This window comes from Bombus vosnesenskii, unplaced genomic scaffold (genome assembly GCF_011952255.1).
Source record: "Bombus vosnesenskii isolate JDL3184/JDL3185 unplaced genomic scaffold, Bvos_JDL3184-5_v1.1 scf7180000013293, whole genome shotgun sequence".
NCBI lineage: Eukaryota > Metazoa > Arthropoda > Insecta > Hymenoptera > Apidae > Bombus > Bombus vosnesenskii.
Window position 1 is genome coordinate 1,876,356 of NW_022882944.1, and position 23,412 is coordinate 1,899,767.

Here is a 23,412-nt window from a genome sequence, read left to right on the forward strand (position 1 = left end):
ATACATTATGAACACGTAAAACCTACGTGATCGCAGTCAAGTATACAAAGAATTGAAACGCAACAGAGTTACGAAACGAATTCGTAACTTTTCCGCGATATTAATATATCACTTGTGTACCTATGAAGGATACAAAGATTGAGACGATGAAAAAGCATTACAGATGTTACACTTAGAGTAGTAATGATCCGGCAATATTACTATTCATTGATAGTTTAGATACAAGTACTCAAAAATTAAGTAGGTAATTTTTTAAAATTTGTTCTTTACATTAAAAAAATAAGCATGAAAATATGAGTCTTTTAATTAAAAAAAAAATATATAAAGTAATTCTATTTTTTTTATCAAAAGAAATTGTAATCGTACAATTATAAATGTATAAAAATTAAGAAGATAACTAAAGCAAAAAGTGATTTCAAAATGCTTCACTCATAATCTGAGTACTTCTACCTTCTAATTCTCTAATCTCATTTTGGTATTGACAAATGTAAAATCTCGCTTCGACATTTTGAAGTACACTTGAGCAAATTAATTCTTAGAAATTGCTTGTATAAAAGAAAATTAATGATAGTATCAAAGAGTTGACAATTTCGTCGTAAGAGTTTGGATAGAAAGTAAAGAAATGTTAAAGGCTGAGCACTGATAAACGCACTTTCCATACATATGTCGTATAACAATGACAATCTTTTGTTTTTAATTGCAACAACAACGACAGTCTAATCACTAGCACCGTAACATGACATTTATAGTGTCGTTAAACACTCTTTTTCCTCATTCTTTAACTCTTCAATAGCGGAATTGACCTTTTCTACCCATACCGTTGTGATAAACCCTGAGTGGTGTGTAATTTCCATTTCCATTCATCGCTAAAAAAACAGCAATAAAAAAAAGAGTAATAAGATATATTAATAAGACATATTAATAAAAAAATCATCAAACATTGGGAATGTAATATAATGTAACGATAATATAGAATCAATAAATTAATATTGGAAAACTACTCACTTAATTCATATTCCTTAATAGCAGCTTGCATGATAAATTGAATAGTTAGTTCAAATTATCAGTCATAATATTAATTAAATATTATTGTTAATTATACATATAAATCATCAAAACGCCACTTACCCTGTACGATAGTGGGGGGTTGTCGTGGGCCTTGTATGGTATGTGCATGACATCGCGGTTTTAATAGGCCGTGATATAGGACGAAGTATAAACCGGCAACAGCCGCAGCAGCGACGGCCATACAACGGTAAACGAATCTTAACGAGCCAACGATGTCAGACTCGTTGACGCTGATGTAAGCACCAACCACGGCTCCGATGCATCGACCTGAAACGAATTATTAAAAACGTTCATTACCACAATATACAATGACACATGGATGAATATTGAAATTACTAAATTGCGTGTATGAATTCATCGAGTATAATCTTAAAATTGCATTCAGAATGCATACCAACGCAGAAATGCGCAATCACAGGTAATGCTTGAGCAGTCACAGTCAAGTGACGCGGGACGAGATGTCGTAGGTAAAGAATGGCAGTAACCCACATGATACCTAGCGTGAATACTTCAAGAGCCTCGAAAATTAGAGACCACCAAGGTTCTGCTACGAGGCTTAAACCAGTAAACCTAATATTTTCAATTTTTTAAAATATGTGAATTACAAGAGAAATTTTATTATATAAAAAACTTACCTACCTAATAATATACACAGTGAAGGCAGTGATGAGAAGGTTACTGTGACCACAGTAGTCAACTAAATGTTCAGATTTCCAAAGAAATAGAAACGCTGGAACAGCTCCGACTGTCATAGCTACACTAATGGGAAGTTCGTCAGCTCCTAACTTTTGTAGATGTCTAAAAAGAATATTCTGTCAGTATGATCTAAAAACATCTTATATGATTTTAACTATCCCTTAAAAGATATCTACAACTGTTTGAATACTTTCACGAATTTCTATATTCATAAGAACCTATCTATATATTTGATTGTTTCACGTATTCATCATGACGACAGTTCGTCGGAACATACATTTACTGTAACTGTACTCTAACAACAACATGAAACGACTACGCAATGACTCTTACAAAGGTAGATAACTATCCATGGCGCTCCAGAAAGTCCCCATAATTATCAGTACAATTACTAGAGCGACAGTTTCACTACCGTATCTCTTGATGGCGCTCATGGGAAGTGCTAACATGCCACTTCTAGTATGCCACCACCATTCCGGTGGACTGAGAGGCATCCCGTTCGCACAAAGAGCTACCAAGGCTGCCAAAAGCATCATAACCACGTGTATACCGATTGGCAAATAATAGAAAGAGTTCAAATTTTCTATAAGAGTGCATAAATAGCCGGTTAGAGGACCGAAGATGGCAAAGCCAAGCGAACCGAAGGCCAACTGTCGTCCTACGTCTCCGCGTCCACAGGATGTTTCTCTGGTGGCTATTACAACTGCTGCATCGATCAGAGCTACAGCCGTTGTTGGGAAAATGTCTGCAGCTGATCGAATAGCTAAATATGTCCAGAATACTAGGTGGGTCCAATCTTCTGTCTGTTGGCATTGGCTCTCTATGAGGACGCTATCTGGAATTAATATATATTACTTATATTTTATATTCAAACTTGTTATAATATTAGTGAGTCAAACAAGTTTCAATTTAGCTTTCATCTCTTTAAATATAAATATCCTCAGTCTACTAATAGTGTAATAAATAGTAGTATTACCTGGAAGAGTATATGGATCAGCTAAGCTACATTCAATGGAACAACTCTGATAAACTTCTGCCATTCTGGTTTCAAGTTCAGGAGGTATACGACAAGCAAAGTACTCAGCCAGAGGATATGCACACCAATTTCGATCACTTTCATTGTTCAAGGCTTGTTTCAGAGTAGCATTTATAGCTAAATTGCCTGAATATTTGGTGTAAACATGACAAACAACACTATCACCCTCTTTAAAACATAAATGAGGTGGTTCGCTTTCAGGCATGGCGAATCTTCGCGTTTTTTTCGTTTCTTCTTGTTCCTGCAACATATTTCATATATTTAAATTACTCTATCTTTATACAGTTGAGAACTACAGGGGATGGGCACAATAAATCACATTCTTTATTCTTTATAAGTGTGCAATTTTGAAACTCAATATGTCGTCTCAATCAATCGTATATTACCAAAATTATCTTTTATTCCTTGGCACTTGGTTCAGCTTTTTACCTGCACATTTAGCTGGGCGTATATTTCACTCTCGAGAGGAATCACCGTTGTTTCGCCACTGCCATCTAGAACAATAACATCGGAATTGGTCGTTCCAGAAGTAGTGGAACCATCGTTATCGTCGGAATCCCATCGTTTTGATCCTATAGGGTAACAAGCATAATTGCATCCTTCCAGAAGCAATGGGCCAACTCTGGTTTCGTCAGACCATCTGTGGCAAGAAATATCATCTTTGCATCTTTCTTGCAACACCACCGCTCCTGTTTGATCGCAGCTAAACTTTAGATCAGGTTTTCTTTCTCTTGGAGGTTCAATGCGATCAGCTGTAGGAATCAATAGAAGAAAAGCATAGAAAATGGCAGAGAGGAAGCAGGCAATGGCAATCATCACCCTGAGGTAACGACCAGTTGAAGTTTTGTCGCCTCTTCCTTGATGACCTGCTAACTTATCTGCGATTGGAGCGGCAAACAGAGGCCCTAAGATCGCGACTGCTGGCGAGATTATTGAGATCATTCGGATCTGGTCGATGCTCAATCCCATTTCAGTCATGTGTAAAGGAAGAAAAGGGAAGAGACATCCCATTCCTAAAAAGATAATTATGACATCAATATTGGTGGCAAATATTTCAATATTTCTTTATTAGATATGAATAAATATCGCAATATATGTATCTGTTCTGAAATCTTCGATAACATTGATCATATCTATCTTATTATTTCCTTTACTTTATTTTTATTCTCTACTATATTATTATTTTTCTTGGACAGATGGAATAATAAATTACTTTTTTTGTCAACAAAATGCAGAAAATTAATTAATACATTCTACTTAAATTCTTTTAAAGAATTTTGTTTCTTTTATATTTACAAAATAAATACAAATTCCATAATAATTGCACTATTTGGTCCGCTTCTCATAAAGTTCTCCAATCATGATATTTATTCTATATGTACCTCCAAAAAAGAGGAATAACAGTAGCTTCAACGAGAGAAGATTGATGTTAATAAACTTCTTCTTGGGCAGGTCCTTGGTTGTGTCCATTCTCTCCGTGGACGCCGTGATCGACATTTTATATATATTATAAAGTTTCTCTTAAAAGCAGGTACAAACGATTCAAGATTGACGACCTATGGTCGTCTATTATGCCGATGACCCTCCTTTAATTTCCATTTTTATTAGTCCACTTTTACGTATGTCTAAATCAAAAAGAGAAACTTTTGTTTATTATGAAGGTATTTAGCAAATACAATTTTAATTACGCATTTTGTTTCATAAGTTGAAAAGTTATAGACCTAGAACCTTAACCATACGCTATTGTACGAATATTCCATGGGGCAATGATCAATTTATTTTGAACGGAACAGACCAATTTATTTTTAAGAAGCAATAAGCAATTCATTTTAAACGGAAATGAAATAGCGGCTTTACGACTCGTTTCTTTGATTTTTCAATTCCTCTAGTGAAAATGTGCAATCGCACAGATCATCGTGGATCTAGTATACGAGATAGTAGTCAAACTGAACTCACTACATCGAGATGTGGCGGAACGCCGTCCGTTAGAACGCTCAACTTCCGGTGCTCTACCTTATAAATACCTCGGATGCTGGAATCAGAGTATCAGAGAAATTATAAATGAATAAATCGAGTTAAATATTTGACATAAGTAAATTATTATTAATAGTGATTATTTTTAATTAATAGTAATTATTATTTTTGTTTATGGTTTTATTATGGTTTTCATCCATTCCATTCAGACTCTCCCCTAAATAGTGCTTCGACAACGGTTATTCATCTTCGATCTTATGAACTCTTCCGGATGCGTTCCTGGACTCGCAAATTACACTCCATTCCAAAGATGGCATGGGCCAGACGATCGTGACACAAGTTTCACATACAAATAACCGACCGCTCGATTGTACGACCATACACAAGAGTTCTTCTCTTCTCCTACACGAAGCACGAAGGCGATCAAAGAGGCCGCAATAGAAACTCGTCGTTCATAAGTTATGAGTTATGAACGAGGACTAAATAAAGAAAAGGACGACTGTACTTCCAGGATATCAATTCTTTGGTCTCATCGAGGAACCGCTTCCTTTATTGATAAAAGGAGATACTATCTTGATCTGTATCTTCCGTGTGTATATGAGAGGGTTCATTACGTGATCTGTGTATTATAAGTTTGTATGGTGTATTACCCGAAATCTGTTTGATGGAATATATTGTAATTTTATTAAACAGACAAAGAGTATTATCTGCAATAAATAGAAACTATTAATTACTTACTAAAGGAAAAAAGTTTGTGTTTTACAATTATGAAGACACGATTTATTCAATTTATTGCTTGCGAACAAGAATGGAATTATAAATACCGCGTGCCTCTAAATCATCAAGTATAACGTTTATCATTGAACGTAATAATTTTTTCAATAATTTGTGGGATTTCTTAATTGCTCGTAATTTTGTCATTCTGTCAAAAGATTAGTCTTCTAGATTATCTGTGAAATATCTAGTAAAAACGAACACTTAGTTTTAGCAGGATGGTGCAAATTTCTATGCGTAACCTACTTTTCTCAAGACCAACGTTCTCACGTAATTCTCAATTTTCGCCAGTACAAACGTCTCGTAATCCGCAACTTCCTTATTTTCGTCGGGTTTACGAGAACTGACCCTCGCGACGGAGGTTCTCATCGTTCTGATCGCATTACTACACGTTCCATATTGCATTTCCTTGCTTTTGAGAACTCTATATCTCCTGAAGATTTCCATTCGTTCCGAATGTAACAACCAAAGTTTTCAAACGTTTCGAATATCATGTTTCAAAACTTGTTAGATAAGATGCATAGAACTATCATATTGTATCATGCGACACACACACACACACACACACACACACGCTTATATAGTTATGGATAGTTTTTTATATATATATATAATCAATAGTTACATATCTTCCATTCCATGTAATGCCATGTAGCCAACAATGACCGATGCAACACGCTCGAGACCCATATTTCATGCAACTGTACGTGAATTTATTAGAGATATGCTATTGAATACTGTGACGACAGGGTGGAATTATTTAGGTGAACAGATACAATATGGTCGCAACAGATTTTCATCGAATTTAATCTAATTCATGAATAGACCGCGAACTTCAATGTAAATTCATATTTTTAAAAGCATTCGTAAAAGAGAAGAAGTTGGATGAGAACTTGTATCGTATCTTCTTCGCTATTCCAGAACGATCTGATAATTGTAGAATTCACTGTACTATGAGATTCATAATCTTTCACCGTTTGCTTGTTCCACGAACCTGTTCAGTAAGGTTTTCGCTTTCGAGCGAAAGAGAGAAAGAACGATCAGCAAGAGACACGTATATAATTAGCATTATCGGAGTGATCTTTCGATTACAGGGAGACGTCATCATCACGAAGAAATCAGACGATGACGGCATACCTCGTCACCTAGCTCGCTTTCATTCGTCCTCTTACATGGCTCTTCACAATTAAACATCCGTCCGTTTCGTTCAATCATTGTCCTCCCTCGCGGATGTTACCACCAGTTAGTGACCGTCTTAATGCCTTCGAGAAGGAAACGAGAATTACCGCGATAGTTATATAGCTTCAATTATGCAGTCCCCACTTTCCTTCAATTTCTGGCCCGTCTACTTTTTGGTAACAAGGCAGATTTGTCATCTTGAATAGGTAATTTTAAAAGTAATTCAATTGATTCTTTATCTAGGTATTTTTATATATTTTTCTTTGCACCTTAAGTTATATTTTTTATCATTGATAGAGATAGGCAAAAATCTATGATTTGTTTATTTATGTTTTCCTCGTCAGTGGAGGGGCTGTCTTTAACATTTACGTTTAAGATGGCTATTTATACTATATACGAATCTTTGACTAAATATATGTTCACAATAAATATCTTGCAGCTTCTATACAGATACTCAAATAGATTTTAAATGTTACTAACATAACCGTAATGATGTAAGAAAACGTTACGTTATAAGAAAAAATTCAAAACACGGAAAGAAATATAAATTAACGAATTTCTTTTCTCTCCGATTTATTTCTCCTTTCCGTCAAATTTAAAATTCGACTAATTTACCTTAATTCACCTTCTCACGTCCCACTTGTGTCACACAGTAAATCCCCAATCAATTTCACTTTAACAAGCTTGCTTGTTTAGAAATTGATTTCCAAGACATCTAATTCTTTCTTCATAAAAAATGTGTCTGGTGTCACGTCTAGTTTCTAGGATATTGATTCATAACAGCAGATTAGCTGACTCACCTCATGTGACCCAGAAAATCAGGAAGTCGTAGACCGATTAGCAAACGTATTAGTTTACAGTAATCGATGAAAACAGCATCGGACGTTGATAAACGTTTAACACCCTTACATATTGAAAGTCACAAGAGAAACATGTATCAAGCACATTTTTGCTCACTTTTTGACATTAATGTTATTTTATAATTAAACGATCTGTTAGGTTCAAAGATATAATTCTTTGAAAAATAACTAATAAGTCGACATTTCGTAGAAGCAAAGGATATAGTAATTATTAAGACGATCAATATTTTAATATCTAATATTTTAATGTTATTACGTACGGTATTTTGGAAATTTTGAAAAGAATGAACAAATACATGTTTAGGTCCGAAACTAAATTGTATATGGATAACGTGGATAATACAAAATTGACTAATAGCATACTATGTTGAAGTTGCTGCTCGTAAAAAATAGGAAATATCGCTTATCATGCCAACCTCCTGTAGATTTCATACAGACAATCATTCATACAGGCACAACAAATTTTTACAGCGATTTAATGCAAGACTGTGTTAACAAAACGATAGATCGAAATTGATACTAGAATACACTGTACAATGCTTTCTCTATCGGACAAATAAATACTATTTAGCAATAAATTGATATAACGTTCGCGGATGAGATAACGCGGTCATCGATCGACAATAATACCGGTGTATTTTGGGACCTAGCTGAATCTGTGTTCGTACGAATATACGACCGTGAAGTTTATTTTAACGTTGGAAATATCAATAGAAAATTGATACTAAAATTATTCTAATAAATATCACCATGATGCGTGTACAAGAGAAATTTATATTGTAAAATCTTGGAAAATTTAATGAGGAATATTGCTGTCAGTACTGTCAGTACTTGTTGTGCACGAACAGTTAGGGAAAAAGAATTCTCAGAATTATTAAATACTAGGAGCGTGGAGGAAATAAGAAACATATTCCACTTTGTACGGAAGATCATGAAAATAAGAAAATTAATGCTAGTCGAGTCATAATAAAAATTAAATTAGTACATTACAGCGTGTATCTGCGTGTGTCGGGTATACGTCTGAACATGTATCGATGTATGTAAATATTTATATTATAATGTACGATATATGTAGTGGATATCTACGAGCTACTTTGTAATAGGCTGTGAGGCTGAAATCCAAATAAACAACTATAACGAGGAATATTCATCGATAAAAGAGAAGAAATTATACTCACAAGTATTATCGTAATAGACTTAAAAATTCGAGAAATTTATATTACAAAATCTTGGAAGATTAATAAGGAATATTCATCGACGAAGAAGGAGAAAATCATAAAAATATCTTCTCCAAAGAAGAATGAGAAGTCACGTATTCGAAGAAAATGAATCATTTGTATATTATCGAGAAAGTCATTCGACAATTCGCAAAGAAGACATGAGTGAATTATTGCACGAAGTAGAGCGACTGCCGTACAGTTTTATCGGACGGAATTCGCTTTTACATCTGACAGCTCGATTATTATTAAGCCGTGTGAAGCTAAAGGCTATTTTCTACCCCTTTTCCTCTTGCGCGTTACAACGCTATTGTGTTTCTCTCACGCAAATGAGCTTTTGTTTCATGAAATAAAGTACGCAAATGTTGCGTTCGACAGAAATCTACATCAAAGCATATAATCTAATACCTGGAAAATACACAATATGACTTTCACATTTCAACTTTCAAATATCTATAATCACATTTCCAATTGATAATTATGTAATTTGGTAACTTTTCCCAATTTTGTCTAATTTCTGATCTAATGTCTTCACTTTGGTCCGTGAAATTTGTCTCGTTTTAATCGTTTCAAGCATATTAAAAAATTTAGTAACGTGCGTCACCGATGACCACCACCGTGGCCGTCGACGTTGTTAACCACAAATATTTAAACACAGAAAGCTATTTCTTCCTACAGCCTTGAAACAGTCGTTAAACCCCAATCTCCCTTTGTTTCATATCCACAAGGAGATGGCGAGAACTAAGAAATCTTGCACGAGTTGGCTGTATGTGCGTTCGATACTTCAGGTTGATGGTGAAACAGCCCCAACAGGATTTCAGTGCATGGCGCTTCGCCTTCGAGAAATTATGTTCTTGGCGCGGCAATTTCTTACGTTTTAAACGTTTTCATTAGAACACTCGGGAGTACTATAATAATATCAGAACTAGATTAGCTCTAAATCGGTACTAAAATGAAAAAAATAATCAAAAATTTATCAAAATAGATTGTAAGGCTTTAATATTAAAAAAAGATAATATTGATATTAAAGGAATATACAAAATAAAGTATAAAAAATGCTTATTAATTTCTTGAAAACAAAGAGTCACGTATTCAAATACTTTAGGGGCTCTTTTACCATCAGCCTAAAAGCATGCACATAGCCAAATCATTGGAGATTTTGCGCTTTTTGCCATCTCCTTGTTAGCTTCCAAACCCACGCAAACAGTGAAACGGCTAAGCAAATTTACTTGTTTATCCAATCGATTCGAAGAAATCTTGGACTTTAATTCCACCGACGCGACGCGACGCGACGCTTACTGGCGACGGAGACTGGCATTCTCGAAGTGTCTCCGCCAGTTGCAACGACAAGCGTCTCTCTTCCTAGCTAGAGCCTGTCCTTCGAGTGCTCCACTTCGTGTCAATTACGATTCTATGACAGTAGATCCGTATTTCGATTATCTTGCAATCAGCTTTCGAATATGGAATAAACGCGGCGGAGCCTGTAACGAGTGCGTGCACTGGAATGGCAAGTCTAACTGGGTTAACAACAGGTCATGGAAGCTTCGAATGTTTTCGTTCTAGCTACAAACTGCTTCTACACATATTCGTGTGTTTTCAAAGGCCGCGGCTGAAACATCACCGAGCAGAAAGTGCACCGTGAAATTTGTTGGCTGTCGATGTCTAGTCCAGATTCGCGATAACTGTATAAATTGCTCGTACGCTGGCTCGTTTGCCGTTTCTGATAAGATCATAATGATCGTTCCACTCGTCCTATTGCGAGGGAGTAGTTTTTCGGAGTAACAAGCTCGCCGCACTTACGTACAACACCGCAGAATGAAAAGTTTAGTGGAAAACTTTTTACGAGAACCTATACCGAAGTAAATAATCAATAATAAAATTATCGCATTTCTATCAAAATCTTCTTAATGTTTAACATATGTAACTTATAGAAAATTTCCTTTTTGTAGTTATGATTCGATCGGACAAAATTTTCCCATTGAAACAGAATGGTGGTATGTATATACATTTGGCGAAGTTTGCAGCACCCTTTGCTTTTAAAGCGAAAGAAAGTTCTTTCGTACATTTTTCTGAAAAATAAAAATAATATAATTACGAGCATTATTTTTAAATGTAATTAATTACAGCTTCGATATTATAAAATATCGTAAACAAGATATTTGTTTAAGGATGACTCTTCCGCCTCTTTGCTTCTTTTGAAATCATAGCACGTTTTGAACTTTTAAGCGAGAGTGTATATACAGGAACTTTTAGCGTGAAAAAGTTATCAATGTCAGTAAGTAAACGCATTCAGAGATGCGCATTCATGTTTCTACATGAATAAGCACCGCGTAATAAAGAATTAGATAATTAGAAAATGACAACTTTTTGTCAACAAGTTTAGACTGATACTTGCAAGTCACGTCTATAATTTACGCTTATATCTTGAATGATTGGTACTGATCTATCGCGTCTATATCCTTAATAGGATAGAAAGAGAAAGTAGTGCAAGTGATGAGAGGTACGTGTGCCAAATATGGTGTAAATAATTCTAATTGGCGATGCATGATGTTTCTTAAGGATACTTAAGGAGTTTCACGCAGATCATCAAGCTCGTCACGTGCGTAAACTGTTCACACTGTAATTTACACCGGTCATTCTTTTCCATTGCAAATAATGCAAATATATACATCCCGGCTATAAATAGTTGCGTGCGAACGTCGCCTTTTAAGCGGTCGGGATTCGTTTAATACTTTGCTGGTCCGCATTACGGAGAACGGAAACGGTCGTGATTATGCGTATACAACAAATATAGCGTGATTGAATATCGTACTTTACAGTTACAGCTCCACTATCCATTTCCAGCTCGAACAATATCACATTGTTGGCATTAATCATAATATTTCTATCCTTCCTGTAATTCAGATTAATTAAAAAGAAGAAAATGAAAAATAAAATATTACGAGAAAACCTCTTGCTCGTAATTTCTATAATATCGTGACTTTGACTGCTTTGAAGTAACTGTATATGAGTTTTATCAAAGTATACAGATTAATGACGAACTAATTAGAAATCACTCCAAATGAAGAAACTGGGAGAATAAAATTTTTTTTCGGAAATGGATACATAGACGAAGATTTTTCTTGAGTTACGGTATCTGCGTGACCTCCGTACGACTAGTTCCTTACGTCATCGGGAACAGGTTGTCGATTACGTCAACGTTCGCTGTGTGCACCTTGAAATCTAGCCTTACGTTTGATGCGACTATAATTATCGCGTTCATTCCCTCGGGACCTCGTTACGAATACATAAATGTAATAAATACTTTCGTCTCTTTACATCACGGAGATTAAAATAGTAACAGTATAGTATTACCAATGTCATACAAAAAGTAGTATGATAAATATCATTAATGTACAATGAGCCATTTACTTCGATCAAAAATACGAGACACGCTTTTAAAAAATTTATTTCTGTTTATAGGATACCATTGATGCAACTAAATTCTTCGTCGTGGAATGTTTCCTTGCTGCGTTCCTTTCTCCAGAATTTTATACACTTCGAAAGAAGCCGTGTTTTCAAGACGCTAGAAGCTTCGAGCTTTTAAGAGGGTGAATTTTTTAACAATCTCGCAGCGGGCTATCATTATTGTCAGATAAATTTCTCACATTGTCTCCCTAATTGCGCCGCCACGTTTCACGCATTCTCTTAAAATTTTCTTTGCACAAAAAGGTACGGAGCATACACCGTGGCACTAAATATTCAGGATTAATTAAATTTTTTCACATAAATCTTGCGTACCATGGATAATTAAGAAAAACATTGTTCGTAAAATACATGTTGGAAAAAAACTTCACTAACTCTTTAACAAGATTATATCATATTCTACGCATAAGAATCTTCTGTAATATTAACCCTGCTGCGTCTCTACGGTCGTTTACGACCTAATTGTATTTCCCTAGTAGCAAAAAATATCTCACATACCTCGATAAAAGGTGAGAAAGTTCTTATTGTTATGCCTGACTTTCTGTTTCAATTTCATGTCGAATCTTCTTAAAACGTTATCCTTTTTTAAAAAAAAGGTAAATCCTCTTTGTTTCTTAAATCGACAAGTCCGAGATATAAAAATCCGAGAATCACTGCAAAGCCGATAAAACAAAATTTATAATATTCCCGTGCCAACTTTCGCATATATTTTATTCGAAAATTTAAAGAGAAAGAAGAAGTTATGAGTTATAAAGGGAGACTTTAAACATCCATCGAAGTTGATCGAATAATTACAGTAATATTTACGAAGAGTCGTCGCATTCCTCATCGACGATTTTCAAGGATCGTAAAAGAAAGCGACTTCCTGTCTCGAACAGGAAATCGCCGTTTACTCGTGCTCTTCGTTCGACCCATTATCTTTGCAAGAGAGCACGCAATAGATATTCATATTCGTCCCTGTCTGTCGGTTGTCCAATCTCGTAATGGCACGTCTTACCAGTGCAAGAACACCAGCCAGGAAAATGACTTTTTCACTCGGAATCTGAATATCGCTACGTTCAACGGGGTTTCCTGGTGCTCTACCGGAACTCTGTTAGATCAGCACTCAGACTATTGTTCAGACTGTCGTTCAATGCGAACGTAATTTCGAATTTTCATTACGTTCCATTCCAGACGTACATTTTTTGATGTTTTACATATTTCTGTAGTTACGTAAAACACGTTTATTTGTACTTTTATAAAATACACGTTTTCAGTCACATTAATGGATCGATACGTGGAAATATTTTTTTTTATTTACATACACAATGTGAAGATCCCAGGTTTGTCAAACCTTCTCAATATATTTTACGGGTACATATCGGGAAAAAATGTTACATAAAAATAGATCTTTTAAAGCTTGTGCTCTTGTATGCTCCCGTACATTTCAACTAATATTATTAGTAAAATTTTCAAAGTTGCAAGTTTAATTTAAAACTTTAAATTTCGTATGTCAAATGAAATATTTCAAAATATAGTATATTTACACAATATATCCTTTTCTGATCTATACTCATAAAATATACCGAGGAGTTTTGACTGCAACAACCTGGAACGCTCTGTATGTAAATTAGATTGCAATGCGTGTTGTAACTGTCAAGCTTGGGAACAAAAATATGAAATAAAATCGAAATTATTTCAGACGCTATTTTTGTAAGGGAGCCTTGACAACGGTAATTTGTTCGATGTTAAGTCTTTAGAGTTAACAGCACTGCACGAGGCTGAACTGTCGGGCCTTCCGCTTCCATGATTTCATTAACCCAATTCCGAAGCTTGAAGTTGTCGTGTTAGGGCGAAGCGTGGGCGGAAGGACACGCATGATATTTCTCACAGAAGGGTCACCATTGCGTGCAGGTGTTATCCACGTGTGTCCCACCATATATTTATTCCCTAATCTTTAATTTACTGCTGGTTAATTAATAGCAATGATAGTCCAGAGCGTTTGTAGCAGAAGCAATTCAGTTAAAATTATTTTTAACGGAACAGGGTTCACATTTAAAAATTTAGGACTTGTAATCGTGAGATTTTCAAGTTTAGAAAACCGAGGAATTATTTTTAATAAGTTTGTAACATATTTATAATTTATCATCTCTGATAAAGGTAACCGATTCTAAGCCATTTTTTAATAAAACAAAATTTACACCTGAGAATGTATTTTTATTATTCTAGAACTTTTAAAGCTTCAAACTGTGAGAAATTCTTATTAATAAACTTACGACATGTTTAATGGTTGTTGTTTTAGCTAAATATTAAACATAGTCCGGCATTGAAGTATTGATGGCATTGAAAGTGTTAATTAATATATGCCGAGACGTTACACGATAATTATATGTTGTTCAAGCTTGTTACCTCCGGAGAAACAATCGCCACTGTTCATTAACCCGCTATTAAGAATTTACAACGTCGGCGGAACTTCGAGCGTTACATAAATCTTCCAGATAACGAGAGATGCAAGCAGTTCGCTTCCACCGGAAATTCTAAAGTTCTCTGATTTTTAATTTCGATATTATATCGCGTGTACGAATAATTTCGTCAGACATTCGTTAAACGAGTTTTGTAATTTACTTTTATCGTGACGATCGATCCGATTAACTCTATTCGTGTACCTTTTGATTATACTAAACGTTCGACTACTTTTCTAAACAGCTGTAATTCATCGTTTTGAAATACGGTAACACTACCGATAATTCCATTACCTTCGAATGAACCAGCGGTAATCGTTTTATACACCTTTACACATATGTATCACCAAATATCGGTAAAGACTTCAACATTTCGAATTAAATTACCCCATCGAATCCAAATATCTGTAAACACTTTCCAAATGAAATGAACTCATAATCAAAATTAAACGATCCCATCGTCTTCATACACAATCAGGCAATCGACAAATACCACATCTCGCGCTTAAAAGCTCAGTAATCAGGAACTCGCTGGAGCTGCTATGTAAATCCGCGGAAGGATTATGGCAATGCTCGGGAAGCCAGCCGTGCAACAGCTGCGTTGAAAACTAGGGGCATCAAACGTGTAATCGCCATGTAGGGAGACGTCGCAGCGGTACTTGTCATATCTGCATAATATACTCTCGAAAGCCCTGGCTGTAGTTTCTTGCATCGACGAAGGGTTGCGGGAAACACCGATGAGGGGTGAGAAGAGAGAAAGGGAACCCTGGTCCAGGGGTGAGGAGTTGCGAGATGATAGGGTTGAATTAGGCGTTGAGTCGTGCAACAGCACGAATGAGTAATTCGAATCGATCGTAAAATCTGTCTCGACTAGCGCTTCTCTTTCTCTCTCGCTCCTTCTTTCTCACTCTTGTTCGTCTAGCCGTGTACGAAGCGAAAAGAAAAGCAACCTCTCGTCGCCTCCGTCTAACGTCATCACTCGCTATAGATTCCCGAGCTCGACAAACGGATCCACCGTGCTCGATCTCGGTTTACGTGTTTCAGTAGAGCTTTCGCTGGTCTCAAGGATAAACCAGTCGTTCAGTTATTCCGGATAGAGAGACGAATATCGTGTTTATGGTGTTAGTCTGTGCCGAGGATTTTAAGGTCTGGTATCGTTGTTCTACATCTTCCTTGCCGCTAATGAACGTGGATCCTGTGGCTCCTGAGAAGGATCCAAGCTATTACGTTCGAGGTCTAATATCGTAACTGTTGCTCAAAGCAATTTGGATTCGTGTATATGCATAGTCGTCTATACATGGTGTAAAGGGTGCGTTACGAGAGCAGTGAGATTATATTGCGTTCGTAGCTTGACAGGAAATTCGCTTGGGGTGGTAGAGGAGAATATTTGAAATGGAAGTTTCTATCAAACTGCAACGATTGTACCCTTTGTAGCACAGCTACGTATAATAGCATATTATAAACCGATTAAATCGATTTTTTAAGATTGATATACAACAATGAAACTGGAATTTGTAATTGTCAAACCTTATAGAAGCATCTTGTTGCTTAACAAATTCTTTATCTTCGCGTTCTCTTCAACTTTTTAATTATATGTCTCGGTGAAAATTTCAAGCTATTTCAAATTTTATCAATACGATCATGATAGACGTGTTCCATTACAGTGGTAACGAAATTTCAAGAAGTTTTGTATAATAAGCATATTCGTCAAAGTTCTCTATGATAAGTGTTCAAATAGTCGTACTTTCGCACAGCCACTGTGAGGTAATTTAATTTAAAAAGTTGTATGTTTACAGATACTTGCTGGCATAAAAGTGATACATATGGTTACTGGTATTGTTCCACTTGAAAACGAACTTCCGCTTTTGAATGAAGTTTATTGTCGAACTGCATCAAACTATGTCCTTTTCCTTATACGCGCTTCCCACAATAGCTAGCTATTCGATTGATTTTACCAAGTTCCTCGATATAATCAAGCTAACTTGAAATATTCCAGCCACCTTTATTATGCTTTTCTATAAATAAACGACCTTGAGAGAATAGATCCCAAATCTGTTATCGTTGCCGCTGATTTACGACTTCAATTAGAATTTTATCGATTCCATTACGAAATACTTACGTGTCTATCATCGAGAAATAGTTGAAAAATATAGTTAGAGTACGTTGGAATAATCAATATCTTCTCTGACAATTGCTAACATATGATCTTGTATATTAAAACGTTCTTGTATAATCATAGGAAGATGAATAGTACTCGAAGTTAGTGCAAGAAGGACTCTCGAATCCATGAATGCAATTCGCATTCCTTTTATGGTAAAATTTGAAACAAATCTGAAAATGTATATATATGTATACTTGTAGAAGTTGCAAGATATTTATACGAAAAATGGTCTTAGACATACAATTATTGCTAAAGATAATCCTATTAAATATCGTGGCTTATTAATATGTATTACATTGTCCCAAAAATTTCTTTCGTTTTATAAGAAAATAATAGATGCACAGTATTTTGTAGTAATAAAACAAAATGGATCATACGTAATTCAATAAAATAATATAAAACAAAAAATGACGCGCACCTGTTATTTCCTTACAAAATGACAGAAATTTTTAGGACAACCTAATAAGACCATTTTTCGTATAAATATCTTGCAACTTTTACAAGTATACATATATACACATTTTCACATTTATTTCAAACTTCGTTGATATAATCGAAAACAGTCGAGTCTCGTTACAGTGCTAATGAAACTTCAAAATGTTTCGTATAGGACGCACAATGTATTCGCGAAAGGTACAAGCGCTCGAATACCTTCGTAAACAATTACAAATTTCGTCATTGTTCGCAAAGTTCGATATTAAATGTTAAAATGACGAAGCTTAAGTGACTCGAACGATCCTACCTTATTATATTTCCGGGTGAAATCTTGGATTTACCGCACACCGTGTGTGCAATAGTGTGCATGGATCGGATCAGTAACGTACGCTGCCGCGTACATTGTTTATTTTCACCGGAGGCAAAACGTATAGGATGCTCGACGTGTATTTACCACGGATAACGGAACCATGCCGATGCTCGAGTCTTCCTCGTTGCGCGTGCGAGTTCGAGCGAGAAAACGGGACAGGCATAAGGAGAAAGACGACCAACGATGGAAAGAAACGAGGAAGAAACCCGTATAGTGTATCGTCATCCGAACGAATCCGGACTCACAGAGAATTTCTTCGATCGAAGATTACATCCCTCACGCGACGGTAAAAGTAAAATCACGTTCGCTCAACGCCTTCGAGCACAATGAATTTTACCGTACTGTTCTTGTAGAGCGTTTTTGATGGGTAACGGTAGTCGATACGCGACTACGCTCGTCTTCATCTATCTGAGAAATTACGTACATCGTCTTACGACGGATTCGATATCTCTGACCGTTTAAGCGGAAATTAGATCTCAGCCAACTCGACCTATCACTGAGTATATAAGAGATAATTAACGCCTGTAGTGGCTGGACCTTGTTAAACTTACATTATGTGATTTTAAGTCTTTCGACTGGTGTGTCGTTAAGCTACTGGGTATCATGACAATTTAGGGTTAGACTACTCAGTTTTGGAACTTTTAATGCAATTGAACTTTACTAACGATTTCTATTACGGAGGAAGCAAAGTATAAAATAAAATTAAATAGCTGGAATTTTGGTAATCTAACGTAAATTATTACAGTCATCTATAAGCAAACGACTAGAAACATGCAGAAGGTATAATTATTTACGACGGTCGATACTTTTAATGCCTTCAATATTTTAGTATTACGATTAGGTATCCTGAAAATTTTAAAGGGGATGAAAGAATCAAACAAGAATAGAATTTTTCTTCATTTCCATGAAGTGTTAAATACGAAAAGCAAGTATTTAATATAGTATTATCTATACTTTGATAATATTTAATATTTCCATCGAAATATAATTTTTATTTCGGGTCGTATAGATGCGAGAAGAACGATAATAACTAATTATAATAATTGAATTACACACTTGAAAGAAAATGTTATTGATAAATAAGACGAAGCTTCAAGATCTCCTTTTCTTCCGGTAGCACGGGCAACAACCGGAAGAAAGGAACAAAGGCGGCTAGAAGAAACATTTAAAGTGTCCAGCCAATAGGACCTACACTTTTAGTAGCAAGTATAAGAGACGTGAATTAAGAATTCCCTGAAAGTCGGGATGGTCTCGAATAAACAACTCTTCAGACTTGCACCAGTTTGAAAAGAGAGTTTAATAAGTTGCTCCACAAATATTTTAAAGAAAAAGTTTAATAAAAGTTTCCCTATTACGCGCTCGTTCGATAAAATATATTCTTTTTTTATATCCTTACCTCCGAGAGATCGTATACACGCGCGCTCAAATAAAACGAGAACGATTTTAATCCAAGTGTGTCGGTTGCAAGTTCGTAATTATTTAGTTTTTCATTTTCTTGCGTTGAAAACCTTCCGAACTGCGTGATAAAATTTACATGTTTAGGGAAAATTAAAAATACAAAAAGCTCGAAACCATGTTCATTTAAGTCTACAGCAAAACAAATTTCTCATTAGTAGGGGACAATACTACTCGTACAATTGGTTTACTGCAGAAATAAAACAGAAATATTTTCAGAGATTAATCCGCAAATAGTATATGATATTTAAAAGAGGATCTTAAGAAAATTTTGGAAACAGATTGACAAGATGCAGAACCACATTTCCTTAAAAATTTAATTAACGATAAATTGGATGCAGTTATTTGAAGAAGAATGTTCGGAATAATACTTATTATAATTAATATCATTAATTAATGGTATTGTATAAATATTCCTGTCTCGACGAAATGTTACCATTATATGTATCACATTATATATATTTAAATATGTTTGTTATTCTTTATTTTATTTATTTTACTTAGTCCTTCTCTCTCGGAATTTGAACGAATTTTCGGTTTTACATTATATTATATTCTTTAATTGTTTGGTTTATCTTAAAACCCCCAATTCACTACACGTATAACAATCAATAAAATATAAAATATTAAACAACTATATATGTACACCTCATAACAAATAATAACATCTTATTTGAAATGCAAAAGAATAAATATTTAAATATATTTAACAATATAGAGAATATTTACTCCTCCTCTGACTCCTATATTCCAACTACAAATATCTTTGTCTCTCACTTCGACAATGAATAAAATATAACACAGTCCTCTGGGTATCGATGCTATTAGTACGTATTTTTAAATGCAATCAATTAGTCTTTGCTATTATTTTATTCAAATTCGTTGCAAGAATTCGTTATTATATTCTAACTATATCGAACGATTTTCAATGTAAATCCCTGTATTATTCATTTCTCCACAAAAACCATTGTCTGCTCTCGAGCTACTGTAAATTCGTGCGTAACGATAACACAGTTACCCTCTTCGACTCGATGTTCTCGGATATAAAATTTCCATGAATTTAATAATTCCTACTAACAAGACTGGAACGTTTCACAGCGGTATTTTTACAAATTTCACGATATCCGACTTGGTGTTACGGCGTAATGTAAGAGTAAAGTCGGCTCGATACAACTGACCCGTAATTAACGGGAAAGGTATTGACAAAAAGTTCAATGGCGTAAGCCAGATTTAATTAATAACCGTCGAACGTGGCTGCCGGCGTCGGTCTCGAGGAACGGAATAATTTTTTCTACGATAATCGCATTTTTTAAATTAATTTCCGGCTGGTCGCGGCGGCTCGTGTTTTCTGTCCTTGATATTTCTGACGATTTCCGTGACGAGGAACTTGATGGTCCTCCAGCGTGTCCCTAAAGCGACTTTTTCATCTGTTGGAACCGAATATACTCCCCTCCGCGGTCGATACGAAATCACAAAGGTTAGAACGTAATTTCAAGAGAACAAAGAAGCGAGACTAGTGGCGGCTCTTTTTTTAAATTTCGTTTCGAAATTCTCAACTTCCGCCACTATTAACGACGCGATCGAATTTCAACTTCTGTCGAACAAATCTCCTTCACATGAGACATAACCCCGTAGTCCTATATTCGAGATTCTATGACTCAAAATATGTCGAAAATCAAGAATAACCAAATACGTCAAATTATTTAAAAGATTGAGCGTGAATTATAGGTATCATGTATACGTGGACTTTGTCTACTCTTAACTATGCAGAAGCAGACAATCGGCAGGGGATTGGTCTACATGAGAAAATACGTTGAAAATGTAGAATGAAGTTTCCTTTTGTAAGTCCGCGTGTTTTAGAAATAGAATCGATTGTTATCGATGTGAAACTGTAATTATAGTAACGTTACTAATTACTTCTACATATTACTTCTACATATTGCCGATAACACTGTATGTATACAATTTTCTAAAGATGTATCCCAAGTGATTCAATGTGACATGCTATTTGCATCGTTATAGCGCAAAGATTCAATTAGAACGAATAAATATCGACCACGATATCATCTTTATAAAAAGAATGGAACTGGTTTCTACGAATTCTGTTAACTGATACGTTTCACGCTATAATTACAATAGTTTTGACGCATCAGTCGATTTAAGGATCACAGAAAGACGTAAATAACCCATGAGATAAAAAGAAGAAATAAATTAAAAAAGATACCAACTTAACCTTATTTACAAGTAAGGTATTTATAACCTAATTCAGTATTTACTGTTCTTTGTACTTACTAATTTCTTTATTCTTATTGATTTTTTAAATTAATTCCAATAAAATGTCTGTTTCAGAAAGAACATGAATATATAAAAGGAGAAAATAAATGCGAGACTTCATCATAGCTTAAAAAAGAATAACACGTGCAGAACAAATGTATTTGCAGGATCATTTTCATGGACATTTTGATACACGTTATTCATAATGTCGGCTCATTGTTATTCGTATCGTTGGTAACTCGGCAAGTCATACTCTTATTAAATATCCAGCTATCCAAGAGAGTCTCGATTAAATTACTCGCAATCAAAATCATCGTAATTTTTTATTCTTTTGTCTCTTGTTATGAAATTGCATAAATATCCTTAGTCTGGTTATCGAGCAATCTCTGCCATTAAGCATTATGGAAATTTCGATCGATAAGAAATCATCAACTCGTGACTCCTATGACTTGTACGTAAATGAGTAAAGGCATGCTCGTGTGTACTCGTGACAGAAAAAAGTGATTATAAACAATATGAATGCCGTACGTGGAAGCTAGTACAGTTCTCCTTGTAACCTAATCAAACTCACTCGTACGATTTCACCAGTACGTAATGAAATGCTATGTAGAATTTCAATCGAATTATCGCGAGTCGATTCGAAATGGACTTGCACAAATTATGATTATTGTACCGAAACCGAAGGCGGGATAATTGTCATAATCGTAAACAATTGAAGTTACCTAAAGAAAAATGTATCGTATTTCTTACCCAATATATTATATAAGTTGATAATTGAATGTAAAATAATTAGATAATTCTTGAGTCCAGGATTTAAGCTTATAATCATTATTATTATATTCTCTTTATTATGTATTTTAGATAAATTGATTAAGTAACGAAAAAAGAAGACAGTCAATGCACTTCTTTACTGAAGGAATGAAAATTCATCATGGTGGGGCAATAAATACATAAATATGATACTATATATGTATGTACGATGGTATACAATGACGGACAAAAGAAAAAGTCACACTTGTGTATAATAATCACAGTACATTAATACTAACTTTGTTCTAAATTTTTTACCATGCTGGTAATAGTCATTTATTCCACAGATATACGTCACAATTTAATTGTTCTCGTCAATTATAGCTCTGTTGTCTAAAATTATGGTGATTTTCATATATTCTTTTGTCCTCCACTATAAATTGCATAATATTATTATACATATTTATAATATACTATGTACGCATAAATTTTTGTACTTCCAGTTATGACATACCATCAAGCACATCACTAAAGTGTACCAAAATCGATAATAACATAATTACACATTCTTTTGACAGAAATCAGTCATTAACTGGTTAAAACCAATCACACGTGTGAAACGAGGAAATACGTACACATAAATCATACGCTCGTCACACTTCTATTAGTTAAACCATGTTCTGGGTTCACAATTGGATAACTAGCAGAAGATCGTGTAAAAACACGTAGAAAACCTATGTTTAAGGGCCACGATAGTGGGCGAAAAATTCGCCACGGAGGATGTCGTCCGTTAAAAACAATTGACTATGATTTAAGATGAAAACGGGGTCACATAGATCCGAGTGGAACGAGAGAATCAACGGTCGCCGTACGCGTGTACCGAGATACTTCGATCGGTGTATCGAAGGGTTGTTGCCCGGGCTACCGAGTTTTCCGCGATCGTAATGAAAGAAAACGTGAATGGAATCACTCACCCCGGACAGCTTAACTCTATCAAGATATCGTTCCGTTTGATGAGGTTCGTAACAGGTATCCCAGGCTTGAATCATGAAATGTCACGAAAGAGCGAAATGATACCTTCCACGATGGTTCCAGTACGAAGTCTGGTGAGCGACTGTTGCGTCCCGGTTTGTTCCACGACCACGACTCCCTTGCACACCGGCTCGCGCTTCTCCGCGCGTAAACGTCAATGCGAGTGCTCTCTAGCATCAGCCCACCTTTGCAATACCTTTCGTGCACCTTCGGCATATCCCTGGT

The 23,412-nt window shown here is 35.3% G+C and overlaps 1 protein-coding gene across 3 annotated transcripts; it reads right to left on the bottom strand.

The window, feature by feature from the left end:
* Positions 1-346: 346 nt before the first annotated feature.
* Positions 347-23,320, bottom strand: LOC117232789. 3 transcript variants are annotated; one of them, XM_033492432.1, is made up of 11 exons: positions 23,130-23,319; positions 4,757-4,832; positions 4,183-4,425; positions 3,230-3,813; positions 2,741-3,041; positions 2,098-2,599; positions 1,708-1,866; positions 1,463-1,638; positions 1,129-1,335; positions 1,006-1,029; positions 347-866 (listed from the first exon to the last, which is right to left on the bottom strand). In XM_033492432.1, the coding sequence occupies exons 3-11, from the start codon at positions 4,295-4,297 to the stop codon at positions 787-789; spliced, it is 2,148 nt and encodes a 715-aa protein (XP_033348323.1). In that variant the 5' UTR covers positions 4,298-4,425; positions 4,757-4,832; positions 23,130-23,319; the 3' UTR covers positions 347-786. The 3 variants fall into 3 exon arrangements, with proteins under 3 accessions (XP_033348323.1, XP_033348325.1, XP_033348324.1); XM_033492434.1 differs by lacking the exon at positions 1,006-1,029 and having other exon boundaries at positions 484-866; positions 23,130-23,318; XM_033492433.1 differs by lacking the exon at positions 4,757-4,832 and having other exon boundaries at positions 787-866; positions 23,130-23,320.
* Positions 23,321-23,412: the final 92 nt, after the last annotated feature.

Bases quoted from the DNA above. Each gene is read 5' to 3' on its own strand.
- LOC117232789 (XM_033492432.1), bottom strand. From the start codon at position 4,297: ATGTCGATCACGGCGTCCACGGAGAGAATGGACACAACCAAGGACCTG. The intron at 3,814-4,182 runs GTACATATAGAA...TTATCTTTTTAG, and splicing joins GTTATTCCTCTTTTTTGGAG to GAATGGGATGTCTCTTCCCT. The intron at 1,639-1,707 runs GTAGGTAAGTTT...TGAAAATATTAG, and splicing joins TTCACTGTGTATATTATTAG to GTTTACTGGTTTAAGCCTCG.